The sequence below is a fragment of the Columba livia genome, chromosome 4 (assembly GCF_036013475.1).
Source record: "Columba livia isolate bColLiv1 breed racing homer chromosome 4, bColLiv1.pat.W.v2, whole genome shotgun sequence".
Lineage (NCBI taxonomy): Eukaryota > Metazoa > Chordata > Aves > Columbiformes > Columbidae > Columba > Columba livia.
The window spans coordinates 53,289,323-53,307,260 of NC_088605.1; the positions used below are offsets into that span (position 1 = coordinate 53,289,323).

Here is a 17,938-nt window from a genome sequence, read left to right on the forward strand (position 1 = left end):
TCCTTCAACTTGTCTTTTTCCTACTTTCCTTGTCTACTCTAACATGTACAACCTCTTCATATTGATACAGCTTCTTCCTGAAATGGTATATTTGACCCAAGCATATGCAGAGCTTTCAGTGCACTGTTGTAGCCCTGTTGTATTCAATGTGATTAATGTAGTTTGAGGAACTGGGGCCTCCATCCTTTTTATCCCTCCAGATTTAAAAGAAGTTCTGGTTACAGACTGTTTCTCATTTTAATGTGCAAGTAGATGACAGAGTTTGACTGTCTAGTTATACATGTGTGTCTCATCTGCATGAGCTTTGCAGTCAGATTACAAGCTATGAATCTATTGTAGAGAACAGATAAGGAATGTGAATACTCAGTATGCCAACTCTCTTCATTCATATCACAGCTTTGCCACCTTGTTTGGATTGAAATGGAAAAGTTGCCTGCCTGATGCCCTGTCATCTCTTTGCTCTGTTGCTAAACGTACATTTAAATTAGTTATGTCAGTCTCCCAGATCAGTAGTATGTTTGTGATTTGAAAGCATTAAGAAAAAAATGTTTTCAGTAGTTCTCTTGATTTGAACCATTCAAGCTATACGTTGCTATGTGTCACACCAATAGTTGAAATGTGTGTAGTAATGGGTTGTATAAAATTATTAGCAGCAAAGAGAACAAGCACTGCCTTTTCCTGTACTAAAACATTCAACTGTAAGAAACTAATGGATTATAACAAGGCCAGTGTTTGCAAGATGTGGTGCCTGAAGTTACACCTATTGTTTTTAAGTAACTAAGTAAGTTACTTTTTAGGATTTTATTTTTAGAATACTATCTGTTAGTAATTCTCCCCAGACTTTTGCAGTCTTCTGGATGCTCTGGTCACACGAAATCCTAGAAAAATACATCTTTTTCTTAACTACTGTTGGCAAGCTGGAAACTGCAACATCCATTTTGCAGCAATTTCCCATCCTGAACCTAGAGTTAGTAATCTAATCTAGGTTTTCTGAGGGTGTGTTTTATAACAGCCCTTTGGATCTAAAAAGCTTAGGAATAACTCTGCCAAAGACCTTTTTCCTCAAGACAAGGTAGTCCTTTCCTGAGAAGCTTTGCCACTTTAAGGGAAGTTGCTGAAGATGGAAACCACTGATGCATTCTAATCTCTCCTATTCCTTTGTATTTAAAAGCTGAGGTCACTGAGATATAGATGAAATCCTGAGGGTATTGCAGAAAAGTAGTGAGGCAGGAGGCTGCTGTAGAGCAATATTTTGAAAATGTGCATAAATATTTAAGGTTTGTCTTCTAAGTGTTTGTATAGTTGGCAAAGTTTGGAGGACAGGAGACTTGTTATGCAAGAGCTTGTGAGAAACAGCAACACTGGCCAGTCTCTCATCTCCACAGCACCTGAGGTAGTGCCCAACTATTTCACAGTCTTCCAGGCTAAAGTGCGAGGGGAACTGAGCTTTTCTCAGGGGCTGCGATTTTCAATGTGCTGTTTTCCATTTCTGGTGGGAACGATGCATCCAAATGTCCTCAAGTCACCTGGAAATTGCAGCCTTGATCATTGAGCATCCTGGTTGCTCTGAGCATTCCCTCAGCATACAAGCCATTAGGAGTTCAAAGGACTTGTGTTAGTGAGGTCTGGGAAGGAGCAAAGAATGCTTTCCAAGCTTTGAAGGTTGGCTGTCTCCCCTGGTTTTACCTCAACATTGGAGTAAAACACTAGGAAAAAAAGTGTTCATTATTAATGAAAGTATTATTTTTCATCTGTTTAGCTGATAATTAGAAGTTTGAGCACATGGCTTTATAGATTAATTCTCTTTCTGGACTCAACTCTTTGCTTAAGGAGGATGGAAAGGAAGAAGACTGTTTGAAAGAAACCACGGGAAGAAAGGGATAAGTGCACACAATAAGCATGCTTTGAATATGTGCCTTCAGAAAAGTCCATCATTTCATCTCAGATGCTTAATCAAACTTTGATCAAGAGGCTAATTTATTAATGGTTGTTAACCCTGCTTCCTTCAAAAGCAAAGACACTAGAGAAGCTTGCCTGGCTCTACAAATACACATATCCAGATCAATATGCAACAATACTTTAACATTTCCTTTACTGTCTGGTTGCCATTTAGTTCCTCCAGGTCTTCCTGCTCATCATGTCTTTCTATGACTCTGATCCAACAAAGCACCTAAGCATTGTTTTCAGGGCAACTTTGGCACACATTTGAAGGTCATGTTTTTAAAAGTATTAAAGGCGTAGGCAGGTGCCCAGAGGGATTTTCAAAAACCCTTGGAAGCTCCCTGCAATGCACCCCGCCTACTACAAGAAAACATCAGGCTTTGGAAATCTGTCTTGGCACTTATCTGCATCTTTGGCACCTGCAGCAATTAGTTAAATGATAGCATAGGGCTGCAGTTTTTCATCAGACTCTGGCTTTTCATTAGTTGAAGAGGAAAGCTAGTAAGTGAATGTATGGGACAACCAGACATATGTTCAGCTGTGACATGATTCTTAATTTCTAGGTTGGCCTTTGCTAGAAATTTACCTCAGATAATCAGATAATTAATCTTACCCTAAGACTTGGTTCTTTTCTGAGGAAGATTCAGCAATCTCTCCCATCTTGCTGCTGATCATTACCTACTTCTTTGTCTGCTGTGATGCGGAACTGGTTTCAGTAAATCCGTAGTGAATGAATTTGAGGTCCCCTGTTCACCAGAGACTGTTGTTCAGAATCTTGGCTGGCTGCACCACTTGGTGTGGAACAGGGACAGTCACCAGTGTGTGCATGTTTTTGTAAATGGTGTTTATTCACCAGCTCCTGGTATGCAAAAGAACAGGGACTCTGGTTTTGCACGTTGATCTATTAGCAATATGCAACTTCCAACAGGCCTTCAGTGATTATTAATTGCACAATATGTGTAAGCTATTCATCCTGTTGTTCTTTCAACAATTACATTCTCTCTTTTATCTTCGTTGTTGTAGCTTCAAGATAAAACTTTTTCTTTTCATTGGCCATAAATCCTACTGTGTTGCATGGTTTTAATCTTTTAAAGATGGAGAGAACTAATGAGGTGATACATTCTGAGTGATAACTGCACAACTTCTGGAGTCTGACAGTAGTTTCATCATTTCTTGGGATTGGGCCTATAACCCTGAGGACTTAATTTCTTTTCCTTTTATTGCTTTTATTTCTTTTTTTCCTTATTAATCTTAGCCTTAATCCTGAAATGCAAAAGGTGTACTCAGCTGAAGTTCAAACAATGCTGGGAGTACTGAGCAGATTATGAAAACAACATCTTGGGTATGAGAAACATTTCTAGATGCTCTAGTGCTGAGGGTGTCTGCTAACACCCACTGAAAACAAAAGGACACAGACCTACAAGTTGGAACTCTTAAGACTCCAGGCTGTGCTGGCAGTGGTGGAAAGCCAGGGTGCATCACAAAAGGGATGAGCCCAGGTAAGCTCAGGTGCCAGATGTGGTCCAGCTGTGACAATTCTGCCACCTGTGCCTTCCTGCTGGCTCTGCAGCCCACGGCATGCCTGTAGGCATTTGGTTAGAGATATGGGAAGTTGCATAGTGGAACACAGAGTGAGTAGAAACCGCATTGTCAATGTTTAAAAAAAGGATGTCAGCTGATTCATGTTACAGCAGTTGCAACCCTCTATTTGGCAGTGCTTGGACTTCTGTGATAAACAATTCTCAGAATTGGGAATGAGTTTAAGAGATGGAGGTACACAGGTAATAGTTTTGCTTTCACCTCATGTTTTCTGTCTGATAAAAGATTCATTTTGCTGTGTACCTGTTTGCACAGAAGCACACAGCAGTATACAGCAGCAGAAAGTCAGTCTGTAAACTCCAGTGTCTGGAGGTATAGTATAAATATCATAGAAAGTTATGCCAGAGTCTGAGGAAACAGCACCATTTCCAAATTCTGAAACATTACCTGATGCACACAGGTCATCCCTGATAGGCAGTAACATAGTCTCTGCATGCAGATATTTTGCAGAAGGATTTTGTGGGTTAAGTATTTTTAAATTCTCTTGTTTAATTTCCCATTTGTATTTCTCAGTCCAAACAAAGGAAATGAAATCTTTTACATTCAAAGGTACATTTGGTACAATGCGCTGTCATATCAAGGATGATACACTGATAAAATCTGTACCTTCCTGTCCTGGAATCTAAGGTAGTGGGCTTTTTTTCCTGGATGAATTTTCAAATGTTTCTTTGTGTTTGTTAAGGTCTCATATAGAACTGTTCTGCTAAGAGGTGAGGAGAGCTTGGGAAGGAAGAATTCTGAACTTTGGAAATGAAAGAGAAAATCTAATGTAGGGTTTGGTGATTTTAATAACATCCTGCTGAGGCAGCAAACTTGAGGCACACCGCTGGATTATGAGGACTGAAATATGTGGCCCGATTGAAGTCCTTTGGCTTTGATGGAAGGTGAAGTGCAGTGGCTTGTGACAGAACAGGATGACAAGACGGGAGAGGGGGCAGTTGGTGAGAGCTGAAAGATGTATGCATGAGAAATCATCTGGATCCCATTCTGCATGTAGAATACTCATGTGGGGGTGTGTATGTAGATAAGAGTGCACGTTGTGTTATGTATATTTGAAATCATCTTTGATTCATAGATAAGTTTTCTTCCAGTCATGAATTATCTGATGAGTAAGCTCTGTCCAACAAATTGTTCAAGAGCTCCGTGTGTGTGAAACAGATGAAGAAAATCTGATTTAGATGCTGGTAGACAAGATGAACTATGCAGCAACTGTTAACGGGTACAGGCAGGAGAGGTGTGTGCTGCCAGTAGCCGAGAACATAGAACTATGTTTTTAAATATAAATATTACTGTTTTGTACAAAAATTAGAGGTTGCTATTATTCTGTCAAGAAATAGGCTGAAAAACAACATCACAGGATGATAGCATCTTTTGGTTGTGGGAATTCTAATGCTCTTGTGTAACAGAATTGCTTTTCAAGTCCTCTTTGTGTTGCTGCTGTTCTGGCCAACAAATACGCCAAGCTGTGATAACTAAATGGTACATTTTTAGTTCAATGCTTCACCAAGAGCTGCATACAAGTAGGAAAGCTTCAGACATACAGCATCCTTGAGGCACTTCTAGCTTATAGCATAAGACTGAGATTTGTGTTATGCTTTTGTCCAGTCTAGATGTACTTTTCCCAGGCAATGCGGTGAAGCTTCTTGCTAGAATATCACTCCTATTAGCCACCTTGCATTTATTTTCACCTGCTTTCTTTGCGTTGCCCTTCATGGTACCGCAAAAAATGATCAGAGCTGACTTAGAGGCTTGTTGAGCAGGCACAGTTTCAGATCAGGTTAATGGAAGCTACAGGTGCTCATCGTTTTTGCACATCACACTCCTTTTTCCTCCTTGATGTAGGGGAAAAATGGGCTATCATTGCGGCATATCCCAGGCGGGAGGTGAAGCAGCCATGTGGCGTGGGGGAAATCAGGAGGAGAGGGTGAGATCAAAGGGGCTACAGTACTGAGAGGAGCTCTGCAAGCCCTTTGATCTTGGAGCTGCTCCAGCACACCACTGACAACGCTGAATGCAAGCAGGCCTAAAGCCAGTCTCCCTGCCTCACTGGACACCTCCCTGCACCCACTGTGTGTAGCTTTCATCACTGGTCTTTGTGGCAGGTCTCCTGTGCAGAGGGCTTGGCTGTCCGTGCATCCTCACAGCACTGTTTTGTGGTGTCTGGTCAGGATCTTGGCCCTTCCACAGAGTGTGGAACTTGTTTTCCTTTTGCTATGGAATCACAAGCTAACACAAGTCAGTACTGATGTGCTCCTTTCAGAGCTGCTCTTGTGAAGTAGCACCTACGTTTATTAAAAAATAAAAATAAAACAATTAAAAAAAAAAAGTGAAGGAAGGGAAAAGGAAAAGAAAATTGGTTTTAAGTCACAGAGTGAAAAGGAGGAGTCAACAGCTCAGGGAGAGCTTTTCAGTCTCTTGCTATTCACAAGCTTCATTACCATGGGTAGCAGTAGTCCCAATGACTAGCAGTGATATGTTAGTTCTTGTCCTGTGCTTGTTGAATGTACTGGGTGAGCAACTCCTGCAACCAGTGGCCGATCTGCTGTTGTTTTTTGCTGAGCCAAATTTCAGGGTTTCTGCTATTGCTTGGGAGAGATGCAAAGGAAGGGCTGCATTCAGGAACTGCAGAGAGAGAACGTGCTGGCTGCACAGCGCAGCTGCAGGAGCTGTCCAGGCAGAAGCTGCATCTTTGCCAGGTTCAGACACATCCAGCACCGGCTGGCGCAGTGTTCATCCGTAGAACTGCCTTGCAGTGATGAAATGTTGTTACTGACTCTGGTGCTGATGTGGCTGTTTCCAAAGTTCAGTAATGAGATGCAGTGAACACATCAGCTAAATGGCCAAGGCAAGGCTAAAACAGTCTGAAGGATTATTCTGGCTGCGGTGCTAAGCATCCTCTCACCATGCCAGTCCTGAGCAGGAAGTTTGGCCACAGGTTAGAGGCAGAGATCCTCATTACCCCCAGTGCCAGGAGTATGAAGAGGCTGTATCAGACACTTGCTGTCTACTGTGGTGACTCCTGCTTTGGAACTGCGTGCACAGCAGGTAGTGCTGTGCTTTTCCACTGCCTGTAGGAAATCATGGCATGAGCTGGTCCTATGGGTCAGACGTTAATTTCTACCAGTTCTATACAGGAGTCCATTGGAGTTACTCCTGATTTACAACAAGCTTGCAAGATAGTCAGCTGTAGGAGTTTAGGTAAGTGTTACAGGGTTTTAATCCAATAGTGACAATATAGCACAGGTAAACAGGAAAAAATCACCAGAACAGCTACTGTGCACAGTAGCTGTGGACAAATCAAACTGCCTTGGTTTTCCAAAGTGCTGTGACAAATCTTACCATACCCTGGCAATCGTTTTGATAAATATAATTATTTCAGTCAAGTCTGCTTCAAGAGGAAAAAGAAAACTTAGCATCTTGTAATTTCTTAGGTGAAAAAAGTAGCTTGTTCCTGTTTAACCAGAGGTCTGTGACATGCGTGTTATTAAGAAACAGTGGTTGACATGGAGTCAGGCATATGTGCCATATTATATTGCGCCATGTCCCACTGAGACATTGACCTCGTTTGCACCAGAAAGCTGAGGAAGGACTGACGGGCAAAATCCCATCCAGATAGGTTGCTACTTTGTCATGTTTGGCAAGCATATGCAGAATGCCAGTTTCTTCCCCATTAGGATGATTACCAGTGCACTCCTACCGGAGGGCAGAAAAAAAGAGAATGCCAGGATAAAGGAGCTGCTGCTTCTTTTTATTCCCATTTCTAGTCTCTTTTGTTGTCCTGCATCCCTCTATCTCCTTTGTCTGTACCCTTCTGCTGCTGCCCAACTAAAGAAAGCTGGTCTGTAAATAACCAGGAGGGGGTCTGAAGCCAGATAGTTTGCATCGCAAATTCATAGAACCACAAACTGAAAAAAACTGTTGAGCCATCATTGTTTATAATTAGTTTTTGACTGAAGTCCCAGTCTGCTATAGGGAATGGTTTTACCTTTGTGTATGTGTGGGTGGGAAAAGAAAAGTAGAGAACTGAATCAAGGAACCAATCCTTGTCCTGAGGGGAAGAAAGAATGGGGTAGTATAATCTAACCCCATGGGATCAAAGGTGGGGCCAACACAGACATAAATACCTTTACAGTCTGTGTAAATGTTCTCTCTCCTGGCTTTTGCTGGTTTAAAGAGTAAATAATAAGTTGGGACAACAAAGCTCTTACCCTGCAGATACGCACCTTCATTTCTGTTGGTCAGATCGTGATTGGCAACCCATAGTTTGTTTGGTGTCTGAAGCACTCCCTGGTCCATCCAGGCCTGACGCACCATGGTGTTTCAACCACTAGAATAAGGTGTGTAAGTCCTTCTTCCATCACAGCTCACTTCCCACTGCAGAATAAGGGAAAAGAGGGACAATCACAGACTGAGACATCAAAATCCAGTTTGTAATGTTGCCAAGGATTTGCCTCTAGGAAAAGGGTTATCCAACTCCTCAAATGTGAGCAGCCACAGGACTCCAATCCAAGTTGGCTGTGTGGCTGGAGCTGGCAACTGGGACTCTCTACTGCTCTGCTGTTGGCCCATATATCCTAAGGAAAAACCTCCAACATTTTTTCTGCCCTGGCTCCCCCGGTCACTGATAAGCTGTAATAAAGCCTGCCTTACATCTCACAAGAAAGTCAAGTGGTTTCATGTATGTTTACAAAAGGACACAGAGATTTTTTGGATGAAAGACGTTCTGTAAGTACCATGTGGTTTGATGCACTGCCATCTCGGTACCCGAAGGATAACTTTAAGGATACGCAGGAGCCTGAATACAGGTTTTTGTTCTGGGAGGGTATTTGCCTGCCTGCAGAATGAAAATCTGCTCAAACCAGAATTAGCTGATGAATGAAAAAAACCCACCTCACATATTTTATTCTGTATTCCTAAACAAACTGTGCTACTTTTTATAAACCAGTGCATCTACAAGTCATTGTCTAACCAAAAAAATCCAAACAAACAAACAAACAAAAAACAACAACAAAGAAACCCAAAAAACACCACCAAAAACAAACCACCACACCTCCCAAACCCCAAAATAAATTTAAGAATACCTAAGATGCATTCTTCTTGCAGCTGGACTGTGGGCACTACTAAGTCTCTCATGCTCCACATGCTTAAGTGCTGTGCTGGAACTATTATATTTGTTCCAAAACATGTGGTAATAAAACAAAATAATAATAGAAAAAACGTATGCTGCAAATTTTGTTTTGTGTATTTGATCTTGTTCATCTGACATTGTGTTTTTATCTCAGGATAATTTAAAAATTTAAAGCCACATGGAATTCTGCTAATAAAATTAGTTTGGTTAGGCTGGGATTACAGTAACTTCTAAACAGCACTTCCTGCTGAACTTTAGTTTAGTATTTATTCTAGGGAAAGAAACATGGATGAGCTGGGTTTCCCTGGGTCTTGATTTCCAGGCTCCTCTTATTTGCAGCAGCCTTGTAGTAGCATGCATTTATTATAAAGAGCAAGTTTCACCTTAACAGTAACTGGCAGAGGAAGAAGCCGCTCCAGAGACGCCTTCTCTAACCCTTGGCTCCTCTGGTCAGAATGTGCTTCTGGCCTTCTGCCTATTTAGGCAGTATTAGGAGTATTTGAAGCTGGCATATATTACTTTGTCCTCCTAGTATCACTGTCTTCAGGCTGCAGCAGCATTTCTCATCCTACCTTCTGAAGCTGGCTGTGGGGCTTACTCAAATCTCTTGATATCTTCAGTTGCATCAGTTTTCAGTGAAGAACATGATTAAAGGTATGCAGGGGAAATTTCCTTTTGTGGCCAGACATGTAGGCTTCCTCACAGCAGCAGCCTTCTTCCTGTCTGCTGCTCTTCATTTTAGAGAATATGGGAATGCCAAAAAGTGCAGGGCTTGAACTTGGAAAAGGCAGCTGGAGAGGTGCACGAGGCATTGTGCTGTTCTCTTAGTCCTCAGTACAGGGTTCAGAGGTATTCACTTCATTTTGCTGGTGGACTTTGGGTTTATCTTTCACATCTAAGCACATGATGGACATTAATTCGTCATGCAGTGAAAGAGTGCCTAACAAAACTGTTTGCATTACACATAGATTTCCCAGCATAAAGCCTGTCTGAGCTGTGATCTTGTCTTGGCTGGACATCCAAAGCTCCCACTGGCTTAAATGGGGAAGTATGGTAGGAGTGGAGTTGGAAACTTGGCAATATACAGGAAGTTATTATCCAGAAGCTAATTGGCTGTTTCTGCCTTTGGATGTTTAATTTATTTTTAATGGATGTGGGGAAGTCTTTGGAGAGAGGCACACACCCTCAGCACCCCCTAAGATAATGTAGGGTAAATCCTTCCTAATCTGGTATTGGTTTTCCAGCAGAAACAATTTCCATTGGTGCAGTTGGATTCATTAACCAAGAGGTGTCCTGGGGGACAGGGAAAAGCTGTGTGGATGAAATACGGTAATGAAGCAGGAAGTTAAAAGAATTTGTGTATTTAATTTGTATGTAAGTTGGTGCATATTCTTATTCTTAAACAGTGAATGAAAACAATCTTCTGCTTGCTGCTTAACGTAAGTGCTCAGGAGCATTAAATAATTCGGTAGATGACAAATTAATGTGACTAACTGGTGTATCAAAGCAAAGCAGTTGCTATTGCTAAGCTGAATGAATTGTGTCCACCCATCTTTCATGCATTTTCTGCAGATATCCCAGTGGTAGGCTGCACAGAGCTCCAGAGGGCAGCTTCTGCTTGCACTAACTTGCTCATGGATGTAACTTTGTGCTGAGCACAACATTTTTACATTATCAGCTTCAGTAGCAGATCACCCATGGACTTCAGTGATGCCAGGATGAATTCTATAAGGACATGGTAAATTCATCTCCAAGTCGTTGTACATTGTTCTGTTCCTAACAGAGGTGTTTAGGATGCAAAAAGATTTAGTATATATAAGGGTAAGGCCTATTGTTTTGCAGTCTTTTAAAGTGAGGAAGAAATCAAGGCACTTTAAAAAACAGAACCGTTGATCTAGTTGTAACAGAGTATCCTTGTGGAAGACACAGCATGAAAAGGTATTTTTTTAAATTTTTGAACCCTTCTTACACACAGAGTGATTTCCTGACTTCTTCCCATCTCCTCCTGTTTTTGCAACAGATACACTGATCTGTTCAGTAGCAGAAATGCAATGTGCCACTCAAGCAATCGAATGAGTATCCCAGACAAGGTACATGTAGGAGTGTCATCACACATCGTGCAATTTGTAGTAACATCAGAGCTGAAAAGGTTTCTAAACTAATACTAACAGTAAGCATGCAAATCTCAGCCTGTGAGTTGGCTGTGTGGCAAGTACAAAGCCCAAAAGGGCTGAAGTCAGGTGATAAAAAGTTTAGGAACTCAGAAACTCGGTGTGAGAAATCTGGTGGAATTTCACCACCTCTGTCCTGAGAGAAAGACTGAAAACCTTCCATGTCTATTTTGTATTCAACACAGTGGGCTGATGATTCCTTTTGACTTTTTGTTTAGTGCCAGACATTTTGGAACCTAGTGAGCACAGTCAGCCTGATTGACCTGTTTGCTCTAGAATTAATCCCAAGCTGACACATACAACTCTTCAGGGAGCTGGGATTTTCCTTGGGGGGCTGGAGTTCAGTTCCTCCCACTGTATCTGGACCACAAGGAGACTTCCAAAAACTCCTTGCTACCAGAATTATATTAAAAACAAGAGAAAATAAAAGATTAAGGCAGCAAGAGAGTTCCAGTGAGATCCAAAGGGGAAGCTGTAGGTTCCCACATCTGGCTTGCAGGTCTGTGGTGGTCCAGGAAGCACTTTGAGTTGGTCTCCAGAGCTGTTTCCTTCACAGTAGTAGTTCTGAAGCACTAACACTTCCCACTAGTTATTACCCAGGCGCTGACTCTTTTAGTAACGCTAATACTGAATGGAAGAGAAAGACAGCCAGGGGCCTCAGGCTTGATATGCCAGAGATCAGATATGTGGGACCACATTTGGACAGGTTTACTAATATTTAGTAGAATTCTGCTCCTCAGTGAATGTGTCTGGCTTTCGGAGGGGCTTTTGTGGAATCAGGAACTACTCAGCATGGATAAGGAGGTCAGAATCTGCCCCTTAAGCTGGAAGATTGACATCCATTAAAAGTACAGTATTTCTGTTTCACATTTTCACAGCTTTTACAACTGGGATAGAAATGTCAGCACTTCAAATTCCAGCCCAAATTACGAAGTGATTGCAGAAGATGCCTCTGGACTACTCTTCAAGAACAAAAGTGATAGGAAAATAATAAATGTGGATCCCAAGGTAAATGCCATATTTTTTTTCAGTATTCTGGATTTCCTTTATGTATTGGAGTTTGACTGCTAAACTGTTGAGTCTGATTGCAAATAGCATCTTTATTAATACACACCTAATATTTCAGACTTACTCAGTTATGCTGTTTCCCTTGGTAACAGAGCTTCTCTGGTCCCTGTGAGGATAAACTTAGCGCAATTAGTTTATGAGTGCATCTGTCTAGGCCTTTGCTTTGTCATGACAGAAATCAGAAGTTGAACTGACTGATAAAATGCAAAGATCTCTGAAGCAGGGTTTTTCTTATACTATGCCCTTTTTACTCCCAACCAGAACTAGAAACTGTTGCCATTACTGCCAGGATGGGCTGCAGTCTGAGGCTAAATCATATTAATTTAATTACCTGCAAGTGCTGAGGAAAGGGGTGTGTGGGAGAGTAAACAGGCTGAGGAGGAAAGCAGGACTGGCTGGAAGATGCGAGGACTGTGGCAGGAAGTGTATAAGCAGGTGCATCTGATGTGGAAAGACACTGTGTTTTACTCAGAGGATGACACACGTGTCTTTAGCTAAAATGTTGTCATCCTGGGGCTGCTGGTCCCTGTATTCACCTCCTCTTAAAAAACAGATCTCTATTATGAAATGTGCCTGCAGTTAGATAAAAATAAACAAATATTGGATGAAAATAGTTACTAGGGTACTCTGAAACAAAAGCTGCAACTTGCGGGAACTGTAATATCCCAAATCCTGTCAAGTCTTGCTGAGCACCAGCAAATCCAGAAAGCAGAATCAGTTTCTGTATCTGAAGCATGGGTCATCTTCTACCCCTGCACTTTCGTGGTGGTCAACTGAAACCTCCAGAATTCCTTTCCTAACTGCACACCATCCTTATTCTTCCCCCTTAATACAAAAGCCTTGAAAAGTCCTTAGGAAAGCAGTTAAGGTCATTTAGTTCTTACAGCAGATTGAGATTGTCACTGGCATAAGGGTCAAACTTGGATTTTAAACCCTGTCTCTCATGAAAGAGTAATCTGACTCTAGATGCATCTTCCTGTGGAGAACTGTGTTTCTCTAGCACACAGTAAATGGTTCAGAAGGATTTACAGTTGAATAAAAGGAAAATACTTGTGCCTCAGTAGTGCTATGAACTGGATTAATGTTGTGGACTCTGTGTTTCTTATATACTACTGATAGCACAAATGTATCAATTGCTTTCACCTAAAAATGACTCTGATCCTATTATTGCTCAAGTTGATCGGTCTCTGCCATTTATTTACATAGCAGCTGGATCCAAACAAAGCAAATGCTTAGGTCATACCTGGACACCCTATTTTGAGCCATAGTTGAAAGTTGATTAAATTGCTATGGGTATTTTATCTTTCATATTGAAAGCCTAATGGGTAATAACATTATAGCCAGCTTCCCTCTGTAAGAGTGACTGTGTTCTTCTGGTGCCAGCTGCACTTTTATAACTGAAGTTCTGGGACTGTAGATTGGATGTGACAAACACACCCAGGGTTTGGTTACTCTCAAAACCAACATGAACTTAGTTGGGCAATTTGTTTGAGTTTCTACAGAACTGAGCTAGGATGATGGTTTCTTTGATGTGCTTCCCATGAAAATTGGTTGTATATGAATAGTGACAGTACAAAATATCAAATTATATGCATTTCAAAATAAGTGCATTGGTTTGTTAGAAATTCAAAAATGCATACCTAAAATGTGTTTGGTTGCACTGAAAGTGGACCATCAATCCAACTTCTTGCAGCTGCAGAACATCTGTACCGAATAACCAGCTCTTTAGTGTCTACGTGAAAGATTCTCGTGTGCCAAGAGCTATACTAAGAAGCGTTTGTGCATGTACATTGTGTCCACTCTCAGGTTGTAGGTCACTGGCCTATGAGGCCCCATGAGATCCATCTGCCTTTGGCTTTTCTGTAACACTCACTGATGGAGAACAAGCTTTTGAGAAGTGCTTGCTATGGGCCAGACTGAAATCAGCACAAGTTCTTTCTCATTGGGTTCAGCCTGAACAGACTTAGTACCAACTCCCTGATCTTTGCAAGTGAACCTTCTCTTTGACAAGTCGATATTCCAGTTCTTCCTGGTTTTATTTAGCTAAAAGAACTATTACTGGTTTTGCATCTGCTAAAAGCCTTGCAGGAGAAATAGGCTGCCCGGTGTCAGGACATTAATTTTAACTGATAAATCCCCACCCTCACAGCTAGTTGCTTTTATCAAACTTGATGTTCCAAGGGAGGAAGAAGAAGATCCATGAAATCAAAAACATGCCTTTTCTCTCTCCTGACTGATTATCTGCAATATTCTGTGTTTCAGGGCTACCCAGGAGACAACACAACACGGACACCTGTTGAAACAGATCTCTATTTCCATGTTGTTTTCTATGACCATATAATCAGAAGAGGGACCTAAGGTCTATCTGTGTGGTGCTTTTCTCAGTGATTTGTGTAGCTGTTTTAAAGTCATCTGGAAGAAAAATAAACAGTTGAAAGATCTTTATCTTGTATTCAGGGGTAGGAAGGGGGAATTTCATATTGGTTTAGAGTTGGTTCCTTGAGGGAGGTAAAGTGGAAGGAAGACCCCATACTGCTGTAGAGTCCTCGTCTACCTGGGCCTCGTGATTGTCTTCTGTGAAGTCCATGTGGTATATGAATTGCAAAACACCTAAAGGGAAGACAGAAGGTTTGGACCCAACTTTTCTCACTACTCCAAAGGCAGCACGGTGGCTGGGACAATCAGAGGTGCTGCATTCTTTCCTGGAGTAAAGAAGAAACTACTGTCCCATAGTTCCTCAGCAACAGGATGTTTTTAAAATCTTCTTGGGAGACTTTTCAGGTAGGCCTGGACCTCTGTTGAGCAGCTAACACCATTTAATATGGACCAAGCCATTCATGGGGTAGCAGAGAGAAGTTGTAGTAAGTAGACTGGTAAATGTAAAGAAATCTGCAGCACTTTGATGGCATTAGTGGTTCCTTAAAGGCCACTTTTCATCCATTCCTGCTCTTGCTGCTCTTCTAGTACCAACTTGCCAGAAGTTCAGGCAGCAGTGCAATGGCCCAAGGGACTCTTCCATTCCCAGGGCACTTGGGTAAGTTGCCTGTACTTACATGACCCAGCTGGTATAGCGACCAGTGTAGCTGTCTGCTTACTGGAGAACTGGAAAATGGTACAAAGCTAAGCAGCAAAAAGAATGAGCAGGAAAGAAAAGCAGCAGTTACAGAGAAAAGAAAAAGGATGTGGAGGTGAAGGCAGAGAAAACCAAGGCAGAAAATGACTGGGTAAAATTCTCTGGACCTTATTCTTTAAGTGATTTAATGATCTTTTCTGGCCTTGGTACTGTGAATTTGTGAAAAGGACAAGGGAGGTAACTTAGACAGAAAAAAAAAAGATGGTAGCAGCGCTGCTAGGCTTACCATAGGGTGGGGTTTATCTGCCAGCCTCATCACAAGCATGTTCCCTTTGGAAAAGGCTGAGAGCCTCGGTCTTAGCAGTTGGCGCATTAAAGATCCCTTTACTGCAAGGAGAGGGAGTGTTCCAACAATTACAAAGTGAAAGTTGTTACTTCAAAGCTGCAATAATTTGGGAGGGACTTAGAAGCCTTGTTTTCTTTCTCATAAAGCTTTCAATGTTATGAAGTTTTACCATTTCCAAAATAAAATAAAATCTTTTACTGTAAGATCTTGCTTTTTATATAGAGCACTCCATCCCATAGCACCCTGAAAATTTTGCAGCAGATATGCAAACTGGAGGTTAGTTTCCTCGTCCCTGAACTGCAGCCAGGTTGCAGATGAAGCACCCAGAGCATGGCAAGGCTGCTCAAGGGTTTGGGTCTCCACCACCAAGCCTCTGCCTCCATAGCTGGGTCAGCAGAGCCCTCTAGTGTAAATGGAGCAAATGCCGGCAGGAGTTTCCCTGCCTGCTCTGGGCAGCACCCGTCTCCCAGAGATGCAGGCAGAAGGAACTCAGCACCCACTGGACCACCCTTCACATCAAAGCAGGTGAAAATACCAAGCTAAATGCCTGCTCAGAACAACAGGCAAAGTCAAACAATGCCTCTTCCCAGGGCTATTAAGGAAAAGAACAAATGCCCAAGACCGTGGTAACTCTTTGATTTTACAGAGGGCCACATGTTGGAAATGTGTATCTCCTTGTGCTGCTAGGGCAGGCTTCTCCTGACCTTGACGCTTCTAGGTGTTCCCCTCGTTTAGCAGAACCAAACATAAAGCTTTCCATCATTCCTTGCATCTCACCTGAAAAACAGGCTTCTGTGATTGACTCAGCTTTTCTTTACTGCCCCTGTATCTTGAGGCAGCTCAAGGAAAGGGCTAGAGATCAACTTATAAATGTTTTTATAGCATTAAAGCAAACTGTCTTTACAGTACAACTTAGCATTTGGGATATATTTTTTTCAAGACAAAATTGGAACTCCCAAGCCATTCTGAAAATATTAGGTTTTGCCTCTCTTGAACACCAGAGAGAGATAAATCCTCATGATGAAGACTGGTAGAAGGCACAATTGGTAGAAAGGGTATGAATTATAGTTTTCATTCCTCTTGACAAATGAATTGTCATTTTTCTTTCTCAATCAAATGGGCTTTTAAAGTAATGTTAAAAAACCTAAGTTAGAAAGTGGTCCCTGAAGTTTGGAGGACATAATCTCAGAATCATAATAATAAATAAATAAATGTCACGAGGTGGAACTTAATAGAAGTAAATTTTCAACTTCAGAAGTTGTTTCTACAAATTATGCTTCCTTTGTTTTCATCTTGTTAATCAATGGTCTGGATTCTAAACAACAGTTTGAAGTCTAGGAGAATCCCATGTCTACATCTGTGGGAAAACAGAAGCAAGTTTGGATCCAAGTGGCCTTTATATGTTGTCAGGTCACTGAGCACATCAATGCACTGTATATCCGTAAAGGTAGGGAGCTGAAAGGCTGTAAAGACGTAGGAAGCCTCATCTTTTGCACATGGTCCTGAGCACCTATGGAGCTGTAACTTCATTCTATTTATGACTTGGTCTATGCAATAGATCTAATCTGTGACAAAACGTAAACTGTAATAGCTGCAATAAACGAATGGTCTTCCCTGAGTACTTCACAGAATTTCTGGCTGCTCAGTAAATTTACTTGATTCCCTCCCACCCATCATTGCCTAGGAGCTAATGTCCTGGTGCCCTGTCTCTTCTGACAAAAAATGGCTAGGACCACAGCATTATCATAAATGAAAGCTCCTGAGCTACATATCATAGTCCTTTGTTGTTTCCAACTGGAAGAATATCCAGCATCTACTGTAAGTGAAAATCTGTCCCTAAATACTTGTGCAATCTGGCTTACATTTTTTAAAAAAAGGTTAATTTCCTTGTACAAACAGGATAGTGCCTAAAAGCAACTAACTGCTGTTACACTCTGTTTCTCTAAAATGTCAGGGGTGTTTTTTCCCCAGCATCTTGTCACTGTTCAGTCCTGGACAGACATATAGCAAAGTGGACATCCAAAACATATGGTAATCAAGAGAGAAGCTTTCCAAGGACTGATAAGGCACATGAAAGATCCCTGAATATGTTCCTCTGCTCTGTGACTTTTTAGCAGAAACAAATACAAACTGTCCAGCCTGAAATTATTGCCTGCTATAAACGTCAGGTGAATGGAAATTTCTCCATTCTGTTCTGAAAAGAGACTCTGGTATTGTTGCTGATCATGACATTTACTGCAGGTATAGAGTTCACACACTGCTGTAAGAAAATGGATTTTAGGTATTGATGAGAAAGTGCATCTTTGCAAAGGATCCCCAGAACTCTAGATTTTATCACCAAGGGGGGGCTGTGTGGTTTTTTTTTTTTTTTCCCAAGCATGTTTAAACTATGTACATGAGTTACAGTTCACAGGTTTTATTAGCCTGCATATGTTTTGGATTCTTTTCTATATCTTTATCTCCCTTGCCAAAATCATACGTTTGTTCTTTTTATGTGGAGTCTGGATCTTTGGTCTTGCTTACACATTCGGAACTGTTGTTATTTTGGATAATAGAGTGGGCCTAAAAAGTAGCACAAGATTGGTGGTGAACAGCTCCATCCTAAGCCACAA

At 41.5% G+C, this 17,938-nt stretch overlaps 1 protein-coding gene across 1 annotated transcript in view; it reads left to right on the top strand.

Annotated features, from left to right (window-relative positions):
• Positions 1–15,529, top strand: part of CFAP299 (cilia and flagella associated protein 299) — a 224,681-nt gene extending 209,152 nt beyond the window's left edge. Inside the window, exons 5-6 of the mRNA XM_005498548.3 lie at positions 11,718–11,847; positions 14,170–15,529. Of these exons, the coding sequence (XP_005498605.3) occupies positions 11,718–11,847; positions 14,170–14,265 (226 nt within the window). The 3' untranslated portion in view covers positions 14,266–15,529. The remainder of the gene's footprint in view (positions 1–11,717; positions 11,848–14,169) is intronic.
• Positions 15,530–17,938: the final 2,409 nt, after the last annotated feature.